At 41.0% G+C, this 14,391-nt stretch overlaps 1 protein-coding gene across 18 annotated transcripts in view; it reads left to right on the top strand.

Annotated features, from left to right (window-relative positions):
* Positions 1-14,391, top strand: part of dock7 (dedicator of cytokinesis 7) — a 45,760-nt gene that overhangs the window by 20,376 nt on the left and 10,993 nt on the right. For 5 of the 18 annotated variants that reach the window (XM_068589742.1, XM_068589741.1, XM_068589740.1 and 2 more), the window contains exons 16-34: positions 16-86; positions 1,234-1,372; positions 1,597-1,698; positions 2,155-2,241; positions 2,987-3,218; positions 3,592-3,756; positions 4,404-4,573; positions 5,479-5,571; positions 7,242-7,331; positions 9,115-9,210; positions 9,308-9,448; positions 9,642-9,755; positions 10,136-10,303; positions 10,533-10,672; positions 11,085-11,254; positions 12,354-12,529; positions 12,707-12,889; positions 13,803-13,962; positions 14,174-14,270. In XM_068589742.1, the coding sequence (XP_068445843.1) occupies positions 16-86; positions 1,234-1,372; positions 1,597-1,698; positions 2,155-2,241; positions 2,987-3,218; positions 3,592-3,756; positions 4,404-4,573; positions 5,479-5,571; positions 7,242-7,331; positions 9,115-9,210; positions 9,308-9,448; positions 9,642-9,755; positions 10,136-10,303; positions 10,533-10,672; positions 11,085-11,254; positions 12,354-12,529; positions 12,707-12,889; positions 13,803-13,962; positions 14,174-14,270 (2,594 nt within the window). The remainder of the gene's footprint in view (positions 1-15; positions 87-1,233; positions 1,373-1,596; positions 1,699-2,154; positions 2,242-2,986; positions 3,219-3,591; positions 3,757-4,403; positions 4,574-5,478; positions 5,572-7,241; positions 7,332-9,114; positions 9,211-9,307; positions 9,449-9,641; positions 9,756-10,135; positions 10,304-10,532; positions 10,673-11,084; positions 11,255-12,353; positions 12,530-12,706; positions 12,890-13,802; positions 13,963-14,173; positions 14,271-14,391) is intronic. The other 13 variants (XM_068589746.1, XM_068589745.1, XM_068589743.1 and 10 more) reach the window with 7 other exon arrangements.

The following is a 14,391-nucleotide window of genomic DNA, read 5'->3' as shown; positions in this document are numbered from 1 at the left end:
TCTTTTATCTCTCAGGTGATATTTGGGAAGTCCAGCTGTGCAGATTTTGCGAAAGAAGCTTACACTGCTGTGGTGTATCATAACAGGTAAGCTCCTTGTCCTTATAAAAGTCTCTATACAAGGTGCTACAGGGAACTTATGATTGGGATGGCAATGAAACATTTTAAACTAAAGCTCTAAAGCAACAACACTCATTCTTCCATTACCATATGACTATGTGATAATCTCTTTTGGCAATAGGGAGGTATGAAAATCTGACATAATTAGGCTTGTATTAGCCTTGTCTCCATGATTATCATGAGATTGATTTGAAAATTAAATTCACAAATATCCTTCTTTAATTTAACGTTGCCGTAACATCTTACACCTCCCATCACCCCGCCAACATTTGATGGTGTTCATTAAAGAACCTTCTGGATATTGTAAAGTGGTGTCCTTGCCACACATTTCTTCCGTCTCTACATAAGAGCTGAGGGGTCTCTAATATTTTATCGCCACTATCAGGTGTTTTTACGACATCCAGCATTTGGTCATTTGGCACCTAGGGGTCACACCTTCAAGGCTCAAATTAATCAATCTGTGAATAATGTACCACTGTGACCAAGACCACCATGCATCAAGACGTAATCCAGCCATTAGAAGTACTTCTAGGTAATGGTCAATTACACACAGTGCTTCTCACTCAAAGTGGCGAAACACCTAAAGGAACACATGAAGGAAATTGAACGGCGAAGAAAGAAGACGACTCTCCATTATAAGAAATGTTTTGCAATCTGGAAAGCTTCCACCTTTTGTGCTTGTATCTACTTTGGCTTTGATGCAATGTGCTTAGCCAACCAGCCATTATCTGCTCTGTGACATTTTTTAGGCAGTTTTTAATAATCTTCTTAAGGCAATGATAGAATAGAGATAATGTTCTGCTCAGTGCACACCAGTACTGAGGAGGCATTGACCGCAGAGCAGGCAATCGGTAAGGAAAAGCTGTTGTACCCTCGTTCCAAGTTCAAAAACATTTTTTACAGGGGAACAATTGAACTAGTATTCATTAACAGAACGACCTCCGGTTTAAGTGGAATGCCAATGAGATGACAACCTGTCTGTGTAGTTCGGAAACAAATCAATCATGAGTGGCTGCCTTTTACGAGTAGACCAACTAATTGATTTATGAAACAGCTTGTAACATTGTTATTGACTAGTTTTCATGCTATTGTTACTAACTGCTGTCATCAACAGGTCCCCTGATTTCCATGATGAGATCAAGATCAAGCTGCCTGCATCCCTGTCGGACCATCACCACATCCTCTTCACTTTTTACCACGTCAGCTGCCAGCAGAAGCAGAACACACCCTTGGAGACGCCTGTGGGATACACGGTAGGTAGCAGTGAGAGTTAAGCAGAGCAACTCTCATAGAGAGTCAAAAGCCAAAGAAAAAAAAATATTTTTCAAGACGGGATTCACAAGCACATATGCTCTACTTGTCTTTATTTGTTTTACCAGTACATTTAGTATGTATACAAAAAATAAATACTATTACCCTTTGTTTTTTTTGTCCTTTGCATTCTCTTTCGATTCATTTTTTCTTCCTCTACTTGTAGTGGATCCCCATGCTGCAGAATGGACGTCTGCGGACAGGTCATTTCTGTCTGCCCGTGTCTCTGGAAAAACCACCACAATCCTACTCTGTTCTCTCACCAGACGTAAGATTCAGTTTTTTTTAAAGAGTGCAAGCATGTTTACAGTATAAATAAATGTAAAAAGGTCTGAAAAAAATATAAAGATGGATATGAAAGGGGCAGTCATAATATTGTTTTCCAAGTTTGCAGTTTTTGCTCTCCAGGATGCTCCGTAATGTTGTAATCCATGGTAACAAACTGGTGTGCTGCAGACAGCCAAGGTTAAGAGTCATATGACTGCAGCATGATGTCATGATGCCTCAGAGGTCTCTTTGAAATATGACAAACATTGTCAACACTTAATGACCTCTTTGTTTAACTTTTGGGTAAGATGGAAAGGCTTTGGCTTAATTAAACCTCTTTGATTTAAGGAAATTCTCAGCCTTCGAGGCAGAATGACCCATCATACATTTTTACTGCTTGTAAAATGTTAATTTTGCTCCTGCAGCATGGATTTACTCGGATATTCTTGTTCCTCAGGTTCCTCTTCCTGGGATGAAGTGGGTTGACAACCATCGAGGAGTTTTTAATGTGGAAGTTGTGACTGTTTCAACCATCCACACACAGGTAACCGTGCTGCATACAACAGTGTTTGGGGGTATTTCAACACGTCTCATCCTCTTTACTCCCATCTTCCCTGTTGATATCATGAGCAGAGGAAAAACAAGCTGCTTTTAAGGCATGAGGGAGAGCAATTTTATTGTAATATCAGTTGCCATTGAATTAGTTACATAAGCATCTCACAGGTTATCATTTCAAATGTCAGTGAAGAGAAACAAACACAGTGTTTGCACATTTACACAGTAATTCCTCCACAGCACCAGTTCATTAGTGGGTTGAAGCTCACCCCAGCAGTAATTTACTGAGGTCTACTCCATCTCTGTGTCGGCTTGGGTGTGGGGGGCTTGACTGTGGTCCCTAGGAGCCTAACTCAGACTAATGTGCTCATAAATCAAAGCTCCTGGCACAGATTAGACTTGCTAGGTTTTACTGTGTTCTTGTAGTGATGCCAGGTTTGTGGTTTCCACTTGGTGAGCCACCTCACAGATGAGTGGAACCAAGCTTACTTTTGTTTATCAACTTCCTCCCCCCATTTTCTCCTTCACCTACCTTTAACACTTTTAGATTTTTTTCATTGTGCCTTCTTTTCTCTCATCCATCTATCTCTCTCTTTTCTTCTCTTCTCATTTCTCTTCTTTTGAAATCTCTTTGTATTTTATTCTCTTCTCTTCTCCTCTTTTCTATTCTCTTGCAATCTCTTTGTCTTTCTATATTCTGCTTTGCCAACCAATTTTCCTCTCTCCCTTTCCAGGACCAGTACCTGGATAAATTCTTTGCCTTGGTACACGCCCTGGACGAGCACATGTTCCCAGTCAGGATCGGAGACATCCGCATCATGGAGAACAACCTGGAGGCCGAGCTCAAGTCCAGCATTGCGGCACTTAACTCTTCCCAGCTGGAGCCGGTGGTTCGATTCCTTCACCTTCTTCTCGACAAGTTGGTGTTGCTTGTAGTGCGACCGCCAGTGATTGCTGGGCAGATAGGTGTGTTATTGCTTTTCACTTCACTAAAAAAAACAGTGATCGCACAGTGATTTTTAGAACCGCTTAGGGCTGATGCTAAATCTGCATACATGTTTACTCCAAAAAAAAAGCATTTTTCTGGTCGCCATCTAGATCATGACCATTCTAGGAGTATTTGATTATATATTTATATTTACGTTTTAAAATTATTTTTTTTTTAGATTAAAAGGGTCTAAATATATATGCAAAAAAATGTCTTGTGGGTTGTGTTGTGTACACACACACACACACACACACACACACACACACACACATACTGCAACTTTTTGCATCGCTGTGTATTTGTCCATATCTGCATTTTTGTACATGTGTCACTATGCTTCTGTGTGTTCAGTGAATCTGGGCCAGGCATCGTTCGAGGTCCTGGCATCCATAGTGAACCGGCTTCATAAGTACTTGGACACCAGCCAGGACATGCACGGCCGTAACGGCCTGTTGTCTTCTTATATCCACTATGTCTTCCGCTTGCCCAGCACTGACCCCAATTCGCCCTCTCCAGGTATTCTACTGTCAATAAAGTTGATCAACTCGCATTTTTCTTTATTATATACCTGTTTTTCTATTTCTTCTTTTTAAGTTAACTTCATCCAACTTCCAACTCACCTTCACTGGGTTTCTTATTATCAAACCTACCTGCCATAATTTTTCTTTCTCTATTTCTTTCTATCTTTTTTTTTTTTTTTTCTCCTTCACATCCATTTTGTCTTCTGCCTGCTCCAACACAGACCCCAACTCATCTGTAACAGGTAGATATGGCCCAGCACTGTACATCTTAATCTGTGTGCAATTATTCTTCCCTCTGAATTTAAAATGACGTAAGTAATGTTCCATTTTGGTAGAGCATTTGAGCTATATAGATTATTTCCTGCGATCAGTCCTGTAATAACTAACTATCCACCCACTGCCAAGACTCTTTGGATGCTTTATGAAACTATAATCACTTGAGGATGAATACTCTTATGACCCATGTGTTCACCATGTGCCAGATGGAGGGTTGTGCTATGCTTTGCATCAGAGCCAGGGTTGACAGCAGAGTTAACATGCAATCATCATGTCAGTGGAACCACAATGACTTGGTAGAAGTAGTTCCTCCCTCCACATCACATCCCAATTGTTTAATTTTCCTTCCTCTGTGTGTTGGTCTAGGCCCGGGAGGGTTGGGAGGTTCAGTTCACTACGCTACCATGGCTCGCTCAGCTGTTCGACCAGCCAGCCTCAACCTTAATCGCTCTCGTAGCCTTAGCAACAGCAACCCTGACATCTCTGGTACACCCACCTCTCCTGATGACGAGGTTCGCGCCATCATTGGCAGCAAGGTAAGGTCACCAAAATATGACTCTAGTTATGCATATGTTTTGAACTCAACCTAGTTGCCATATTTGGCTCGACCATACTGCATGTTGATGTCAGATATCCGGGTTAAATAGTAAGCAGTCCAGCAGCCCTCATTGATGTGTCATGTATTTTAGACACGCGCATGTTAAGTGATTGTACTGACCTCTACTCTGTAGTTCTTAGACCACATTAAGGCAGAGGCCTACCATGTGCACACACTGACTCTGGGGATATTTTATCACATGTAAACTGTATAGCCAATGCGTAAACATAAGATTGGACATCTTATCTCGCTAACCGCTGTAACAGCCACCTGACACACACACACACCCACACACACGTATGCACACACAGGGCAGGTTGTGAAAGTCGTGAAAGACGTTTGGTTTACACAAAGCAGATGCTGTTAGGAAGATACAATAGCACATTGTGTCAACTGTCATTAATGACATCTTAGCCTCGTCACTCTTAACTGTTTTATTTTGCCTTGTTTTAATTTGTGATTGCCCTTGTTAAATGTGTTGTTGTTTTTCTACCCAAAAGTACCAGAGCAGTGTGTGAATGCAGCCCCTTGTTTGATGAATGTTCCCTTTGCTGCTAATACTTAACTAAACCTTTCTTTTCTTGTCTCTGAGGGAGGGGAAGTTATTTCTTACACAGACATAGAAAGGGGGAGAGAGAACCTATGAGTCTCATCTGTGGGGATGATTTGGATTTTACATTTACTGACAGTTAACCAGTTTTGGGCCCTTGGCATCTACCAGCAGTCCTGACTTCTGAACCTCTTTTAACCTGTCGTTATTCCTTCCCTCCTCCTTCCCCCGTGCTGCTTGCTTATTCCCTTGCTTCCCGCCTGCCTTGTGTCCTTTGACCTTGGCACGCCTAGGGCTTAGACCGCTCCAACTCGTGGGTGCACACCATGGGCTGTAAGAGTGACCCCTGGGGATCCAGCCCTGGGTCTGCTCCAGAAACCATGCAGGTGGTTTTATGAATGAACCCGTCCTCCCCTTTGCCTCACTACCAAACAAAACAACTCGCCTTATTCACCTTGAAGGAATACTGTGATATTCAGAGTTTTGGTTTATTTTTGTACTTTGTCAGAGTTACTGAGATGAGAGTTGCGCAATCTATATTATTTTTGTGTCGTCATGATCACATCTTTCATTCGTAGACTCAACCTATCGCGAAGCTGCTTCCGTAGGTTTTAAGTCACGCATCTATGATTGGAAACTACCTTTTGCTAACTTTCTCCAATATTTAGTATTTCTAAACCATAAAAAGTTGTCTAGTGTACTACTAAAGCATAAAAGAACACAACTTCAGAGTATTGCAGTATTCTAGTCAACTTAAAATCACAATCCTCCCATGGTCTCATACATGGGAATCACAGCCGCCTCCATGACCCTCTATCTCTCATGCTGGAGTCTCCGGTATCATCTCTCTTCACTGATCACATCCAACACCTCCCTTGTTCTCAGTACTTGCATGAAAGACAGAAATTACATAAATTGGCACCGAATTATTTGGATTTAGATAATTTTATAGCAGTAGTTTCTTGGACATAGTAGTTCATTATTGCCAAACGATAAATTAAGACACACTATGAGTTTACCTGTGTATATTTCTCAGAGGATTGTTAGTAGAGAAAAAGAGTACTGTTAAAAATCATATTCATCGGCAGAGTACGTTAAAACATATCTTTTATTAATTATATTCCCTCTGCTATTTCCTCTTCTCATTTTTTCTTCTAACACAGTTATTCACTCCCTCTGCTTTAACCTGATAATCTCCATTCTCACTGTCACCAGTAAATACCACTGCATGACTTTCTACTTGCTCTACAAAGCATTCATTTTGTCGCTGGAGCATGGTATATCTGAGTGTGTCTGTCTGTGTGTGTGTGTGTGTGTCTGTCTACATGGGTGCGGTCGTTTGTCAGCTTCACTTTCCATCGTCATGTGATGTTATGTCATTTTGAGTTGTCATGACATAATCAATTGTTTGTCACTAATTGACACAATGTAACGATTATCAAGAAACCATGATTGAATTAACTGTGCATATTAGTGATATAGTACAATCACAGCTCGATTGCAACATTAAATGAATAGTGCCAACATTGATGTACCTGATCAGCATTTAACCTGTGATGGAACTTTGTGTTGGTCTACCTACTAAAGAAAATACCTTTCATACTGTAGGATTGTTAACCCATATGCCATTTTGATTCTTTTAAGTATTGTATTCACCTGGACGGATGCAGAATGGCACATCATTAGACAATGGCTGTAACATCAAGGACAAGAAAACCAACACAGTTTCCTTTTCCTCGATGTTACAGCCGTCTTCACTTGATCTTGCGGCCCATATGCAGCCATTTTGCGCACCTCCTTTCAGGCATTCAAACAATGTATCTGACTGTTTTATATTACGGTTACAACTCGTTTAAGTGTGACCCTGTCCTGTGTCTCATTGTTTTTGTCTTCATGTTTGACAAGAGTGTGCAAGAGATCAGAAGAGTGTGTAGTGTGTGTGGATGCGTGTGACCCAGCAGGCACATTTTCCCTGTGTGCCGAGTGGTTTCGACCCCACGCTCCTGTTGCTCCTCCACTAACCTTGTTGTCACCGTTCCATTCATCCCACCCATAGGCCATGGAGCGCAGTGGCAATCGCATGTCTTCGCACACTGAGAGCGCCAGTTTCTTGCAAACTTTAACAGGACGGTTGCCCACAAAAAAGGTATAGCCACTTGCACTGGGGGAGGAGCCAACCCCGCCCACCTCTGTATTCGCCTCCTCACCCGTCTTGTCTGTGGATGTGTGCCTCCTGATTGGTTGATGTCGTTTTTCGTGGTTGTGGAGTGGTGGAGTTTGTTGAATGCTGAATGTTGCTGATCTGCCTCTTGTTCTGAATGTATCAATGGGTTTTTTCATGGTTGTGGTCTGGCTAACTTAGTCTGGGAAGTCTCCTTCCATTGTGCACTACTCACTGGGTCATTGAGTGCATATGGGTTCTGTTTTCATAGAAGAAAAGGGCAGCACGGTTTGCATCCCGATCAGTTAACAATGACCCTACATAGTATGCCAGAACAAAAATGTAGATACGATCTGGGGCAAAGGTTTCCGATATTACAGAAGTAGTATCACTGAAAAATCCTTTTAGGTTATTTATGCTGAGCAATACTGACTACTTTAACATAGAGATAATGTTTCGAGTAAAATACATACATAAAGTCTAGAGGATAATAAGGATAAGTATACAAATTAAGATGATGTTCATACGATTCAAAAGGTGGAAATGAATCAGCACCTGTTCCTTCCTGATCTTTACACTATGTCAACATGGTTAAGGAAGACTTGCCAGACTGCACAAGACTTGGTGTGTTAGCCAGACTGTGTTAGATGTTGGTTTTGCGTAAAAGCACACACCTAAATAAATGCAAGTTACTGATGCATATTTTGTAAAAAAAAAAAAAGAAATGAAGAAGAATAAATTCTTCTCCCATGCAAAAAACTCTCAGGAAAATACCTGCTAGTGCATTGTGTGTTTAAAAGATGCCAGTTCAGAATGAGCCTGTAGTGTTGCTGCTTGCAGCTTTCTCAAGGATTGCTCATATAAACAACTACACACCCAAGTAGTGGTTATTCACAGTGAGAAACACTAGTAAAATACACTCTGATTCACCAGAAATGAGATTTGACCCACAATATATAATAGTTCCCATGTGTTATTTATTAACTCTCCAGCGTCATATTTGAAAGAAAAGCTCCACCTTAAACAGAGTTAAGGTTATTTAAGTATTTGTGCTGTTAATGCCTCTCTTTTACTCTTCACTTGAAGTCAGAATTTAAAGGCTGGACTTCCTGTGTGATATTAATAGTTTTAATATTAATAGTTCATAGTTTTACCTCTAAATTGCAGCAAATTGTGATAAAAGTACAAGTGTGAAGTAGATCAGATGAGCAGTTCTCGAGGTTTACATCCCGGCAGACAGAGATTCCTTCCTTTATATTTGGATTATGTGTAAATTACATCATTAAATACTTTAATTTGCATGGTGAAAAGAGTGCATCTTTCATCATTTCACAAAAATGAAAGTTGTTGCACACAGCTGTATGATTTTTCTATTTATTTTTTACTTGGTTGGTAACCATTACTTGAATATATATTACGTTTTGTTGTTTTCCTTTAATCAAGTACATTTTCATTGTTGCGTTTGCAGGAGCTTTACTGGACTGGGTTATTCTTTTATACAGAGAAAAAATTGCTAATAATCTTAAGCTAAACCTGCTTAACTTTCATTTCTTGTCATATTTCCCATTAAGTAAATACACACTGGAATTCATTCAACAGTATATTTATATAGAATCGTCTGTTCACAACATGTAGGTTTAGGTATATATTTCAATTCCAGGGATACTTCTCGTGTCTCACATTCTCTGTCTGGCTGTGTTGCCTCTCCCTCTCTTTCTCTCCAACTCCACTTCTTTGTCTCTGTTTTCTTCTTTCTGGTTCTACTCAGCTCTTCCATGAAGAACTGGCCCTCCAGTGGGTTGTGAGCAGTGGGAGTGTGAGGGAGGGAGCTCTACAGCAGGCCTGGTTTTTCTTTGAACTCATGGTAGGAAACCCCAATTTTACAGCATGGACTTATGTGTATCGTATAGTGCACAGCACAGTACTTTTCACATGACAAACATGATCAACCTTTACCACAGGTCAAAAGCATTATCCACCACCTGTACTTCACCGACCGCTTAGAGTCACCCAGGAAGAACCGCTTCCCAGAACGCTTCATGGATGACATTACCGCCCTGGTCAGCACCATCTCTGGCGACATTGTGTCTCGCTTCCAGAAAGTGAGTATTGGCGAGATGAACTGTTCCCAATCAGCACGCAGTTGGAATATCATGTTTAAAGATCCAGGGAATAGATCAATTTTACAAATGAATCCCTTTAAAAAAATGTTTACAACTGATCCCACTGTATTTGCCCACTTTGTTTACGCATTGTGTATGCTATTCTTTTACGATGTGCATCTCATCCAATCAGGACCTGGAGCTGGTGGAGAGACTGAACACTAGTCTGGCTTTCTTTCTGAATGACTTGCTGTCAGTCATGGACCGAGGCTTTGTCTTCACCCTGATCAGGGCATACTGGAAACAGGTAAATGCCTTATTTAGATTTGCAATCATCACATAATGTTCTTTTATTGCTGTGTTTTTTTTAATAAACAAGAATAATACATCATACAGATTATTAGGAGTGAAGAGAAAAGCATACCTAGATGGCTAAGTAACAGATTTGTTATTGGAGTCAATGCCAGATATGGTCCTGTTTATTCATATTCTGGTAATGTGAAGCATACTCTTTGAGTTATTCATACCCTTATGTGTATATTAAGCATTTCAGGTTTCCTCACAGAGCAAGGAATATATTGAGCTCTAATTTGAGATTTCAGTTCTTTTGGCACACCCCAATTCTTTATTTGTAGTATGTATATAAAGTATTCTGTAAAGATAATATGAATTACTTTGTCTCTCCAGGTGTCCACAAAGATTTACGCTCTACAGAACCCAACCCTAGAGTCTTTGAGGCTTGATTTCTTGAGGATTGTCTGCAGCCACGAACACTACGTCACCCTCAACCTGCCCTGCAGTCTGCTGACCCCGCCTGCCTCGCCTTCACCCTCTGTGTCTTCAGCAACTTCACAGGTCAGACATAAAGTACTGTATGGAAATATTCCAATACGCTTGCACCCAGTGATACAATCTTTCTCTTACAAAACCATGTTAAACTAAAATAGGAATCGTAGCAGTGTTTTACATCCTGTATACTAGGAAATTTAACAATTCTAAGACTGTCTAATCTGTGTCCTTCATTTAAAAAGTAATCCTGTCAAATATTAACAGTCTTGTTTGGATGTTCTGTGTTCTCCCACAGAGCTCTGGGTTCTCCACGCATGCCCAGGACCAAAAGATAGCCAACATGTTTGAGCTGTCTGTCCCCTTCAGAGAGCAACATTACCTGGCCGGCCTGGTGCTGTCCGAACTGTCTGTGATACTGGACCCAGACAACGAAGGGTTGGTTTGCTTTGGATGCACACTTTCTACACTTCTGAACATTGTTTTATCGAGATAGAGTTTATGTCTGAGGGAGTGCGAGTTGAAGGCTCATCATCACATGTCAGATTTATTAAAGGGTGATATTGTCTGTGTGTGTGTGTATCTTCCCATTTAACTGTCAAATATCGAAGAAAAAGGAAAGTGATATTTTCAGGTTATAGCCTCTGTATCTGTTGGTGAGAGATAAGCCTGTTTGCACGCTGACATGCTTTCAAGTGGGTGAGTTAAGGTTAAGTGTAATGTGGATAGGTTCTCTTGTTCTCTCACCCGTTGTGCTTTTCACATAAATTTGAAAATACCATATATCCTTGTTCTTTTCTCCTTGTTCTTTAAAAGTAAAAAAAACATATTTCTTCTGTTTCACTTGTAGAATGTTTAGCCTCCATAAGAAAGTGGTGAGTGTCGTTCACAACTTGCTGTCCAGCCATGACTCAGACCCCCGCTACGCCGATCCTGAGGTCAAGGCCCGAGTCGCCATGCTTTACCTGCCTCTCATTGGCATCGTCATGGAAACGCTAACACAGCTCCATGACTTTACAGGTAAAGGAGCTACTTTAAATGTACAGTGAATGTTTGCTGTGCTGTGGTTTTTGTTTGGGATCTTTATATTGTTTCACTCGCAACTGTCAAATATCTGAGCTTATATCCAGCTGTTTGCTTCCTCCCGAACTGGGAGCAGCACTCCTATCAGATCCCAGAACAGTTGTGAATGAGGCGTGCAGCATTTGGGACTCAAGGTTCTCTCTTGAGACATAATGTGACGAAATACCAACTAACCTCAGCTTGTCAAACAAATGCGATGTCAGAGTTACATTGTGACCTGTAATAGCACACATCCTTTTGAACTCCAAAGGTTATCTTTTGGACCCGCAAAGGATGTTGCACAATCATGTGCCTGATCTCCAACCTTATTTCATCTCTACTGCATTCATTTTTGCTCTCCTTTAACCTAGCCTGGTGAACTTTCTAACCCTAAACCTCACCTGGTGCAATACTTTTACGCATTATACACATTTTTCACTACTTATTTTTATTTCTGTATATTTAATATTTTTGTTTCTTACTGTTTAATTTTTAAATTGTGTTTTTATTACTGTTCGACTGTTTATTTATATTACTTGATCTCATCTCTACTTAAATTTCGGTGAATAAGGGCTACTGTAATCCTGTAATTTCCCCACTGAGGGACTGATAAAGGCCGATCTTATCTTTTCTTAAACCTGGAGCTTGTATTTAAATGACCCATTCCAAGCTTTGTCTAAAGTTATGTGAGAGAGTTTAACTTTTTTTTTGAAGTAGTATTCTTTTTGTTATTGAATAAGATCGAATTCAAAACATCCCAATTAATTTAACACCTACAGTTAGTATAAAGGTTACTTTACTCTACACTTTTAGTGCTCATTCAGAGTACAGAGAAGCTACATGAACAGCAGTTACTGACATGTTTCTCTATGTTTAGATCAATCCACGGAGGTTTTCCCCGATCAATAATTATGAACCCCACACTTTTTGTCTTTATTACATTCACATACTGTTTTCACTTTCGAGTGTCACAACATCACACAAAAAAATTCAGTCCAATTTGTAACGCTCCAAGTTAATTTATAAACTTCCTTATCTCCCGTTTTTATGTCACTAGAGTCGCATAACCAGTGGGGTCGGCCAGGTCCCCAGGGAGCAGCGATGGGCGGCACTGGAGAGGAGGCAGAAGGAGAGGGGAACAGCCTGATCAGCCAGACTGTCGCCATGGCGATCGCAGGCACCTCCACCCCCACCCCAATGTCCCGACCGAGCAGCTTCTTGCTGAACTCGCAGGTTTGCCACAACAATCTGCAATTAATTAAGGAAACAGTCCTCCTACTCGGTCATTGTTGCAAAAATGTGAAACCAACACGAGGCCGTCGTTTCTCACCGTGCCGTGTTTCGTGTCTTCGCTTTGTTCCTCGTGTGTTCTGTTCCTCCTCGCTGATTCCCGGTCGTCCATCTCTCCAGGCGAGTCGTCAGCACGGGAGCTTCTCGGCCGAGTCCAGTCGCAGTCTGCTCATCTGTCTGCTGTGGGTGTTGAAGAACGCGGATGAGCTGGTGCTGCAGAAGTGGTTCACAGACCTGTCGGTGTCGCAGCTCAACCGCCTGCTGGATCTCCTCTACCTCTGCGTTTCCTGCTTCGAGTACAAGGTAATGTCAGTGAGTGTGACACGACAGACTGATGAACCACTACACGGGTGTCAGGGGCACACAGAGGGCTGTTAGGTGTGTTAAGTATGCCCGTCTATTTATTCTGTGGCTTTGACTTTATTTATTTGAGATGGACATCGAGGCAAGGAAAGTTTATTTGTAGCACATTTTAACAAAGTGATTCAAAGTGCTTCACATGAAATCATTAAAAGTATCGAAACATAATGCAGAAGAAAACAAGATTAATAAAATCAATTAAGAACACTAATTAAAACATTAAAAAAGCAGGCAAAAAGATTGCAGTGCAGTTTAAGAAATACAATTCAGTAGTGAGATACAGACATTAACCGTTGGATCTGGATCAATTAAAGGCAACAGCAAACAGAAAAGTCTTTAATCTGGATTTAAAGGAGCTTTTTTTTATATATATAACAAAATAAGATAAAATGGAATAAAAAAAAGAATACATCCACAAATACATACATAGAGGCATACACAAAGTAAAAGTGTGTGCAATGTTCTGTTCTTTTACATTCACATGCCACACTTAGGATGTAGTTTAGGCTGATTTCAGCTGTTCACCTAAAAAGAACGCGTCTAAAGTTTCTCCAGGTGATTTGTCAGCACTATCCTCTTGCATTCAGAACAAGCTCTGCCATTACTATGCTTTGCCGACTGAAGGCGGTAATAAAGTAGTAAAAGCAGACAACTTGCTGCTCTCTAAGCTTTAATCATCTATTTATTTATGTGTGTTTCCCTTTCTGCGGTGCTATCTGCCGGCTGTTTGCTTTTCTGTGCTTGCACATTTGCTTTTATGCTTCAAACAAGCTTTGCCTGCTGAGTGCTGTGGTGCAAATAACTTCCTCGCTGTGTTCTCTGTCCGTCCACTCATCCTCTGCCTCATGGATACAAGGCCCATGTTGTGTTCACCATGCAGGGGAAGAAGGCATTCGAGCGGATGAACAGCCTGACCTTTAAGAAGTCCAAAGACATGAAGGCCAAGCTGGAGGAGGCCATACTGGGCAGCATCGGTGCCCGGCAGGAGATGGTGCGACGCAGCCGGGGACAGCTAGGTAGGGTAACACATTTCAGAACGTGCACATGCACTCCTAAACTTAAAGACAGACACACAATGTATCCTGCTTTCCACCCAACACTACTATTGTTATTCATATTGTAGATCTAACTACAGACATTCAGCCAACATCAGTCACGTTTCTCTGTGTACACGTGCCTTCTTTCACCACCAATAAAAAAGTAAACAATCCTTTCCTCACCATTTAGAGCGGAGTCCATCTGGCAGTGCTTTTGGCAGTCAGGAGAACCTTCGATGGAGGAAGGACATGACCCACTGGAGACAAAACAGTGAAAAGATGGACAAGTACGCCTTTTTTCGGATATTTAATCCATTTGCTGAATTCTTACTTTATGTTACAGAAAAACTTCAAAGACCCCGAAACTGATTATTTACTGAAGTGTGATCTGTAGTTTTGGTTTTCTGA

Source organism: Clinocottus analis, unplaced genomic scaffold, assembly GCF_023055335.1.
Source record: "Clinocottus analis isolate CAN_PGR_092001 unplaced genomic scaffold, fCliAna1.0.p SCAF_23, whole genome shotgun sequence".
Lineage (NCBI taxonomy): Eukaryota > Metazoa > Chordata > Actinopteri > Perciformes > Cottidae > Clinocottus > Clinocottus analis.
The sequence above is the reverse complement of the archived record's forward strand: the minus strand, read 5'-3'. Positions and strand labels throughout refer to the sequence as shown.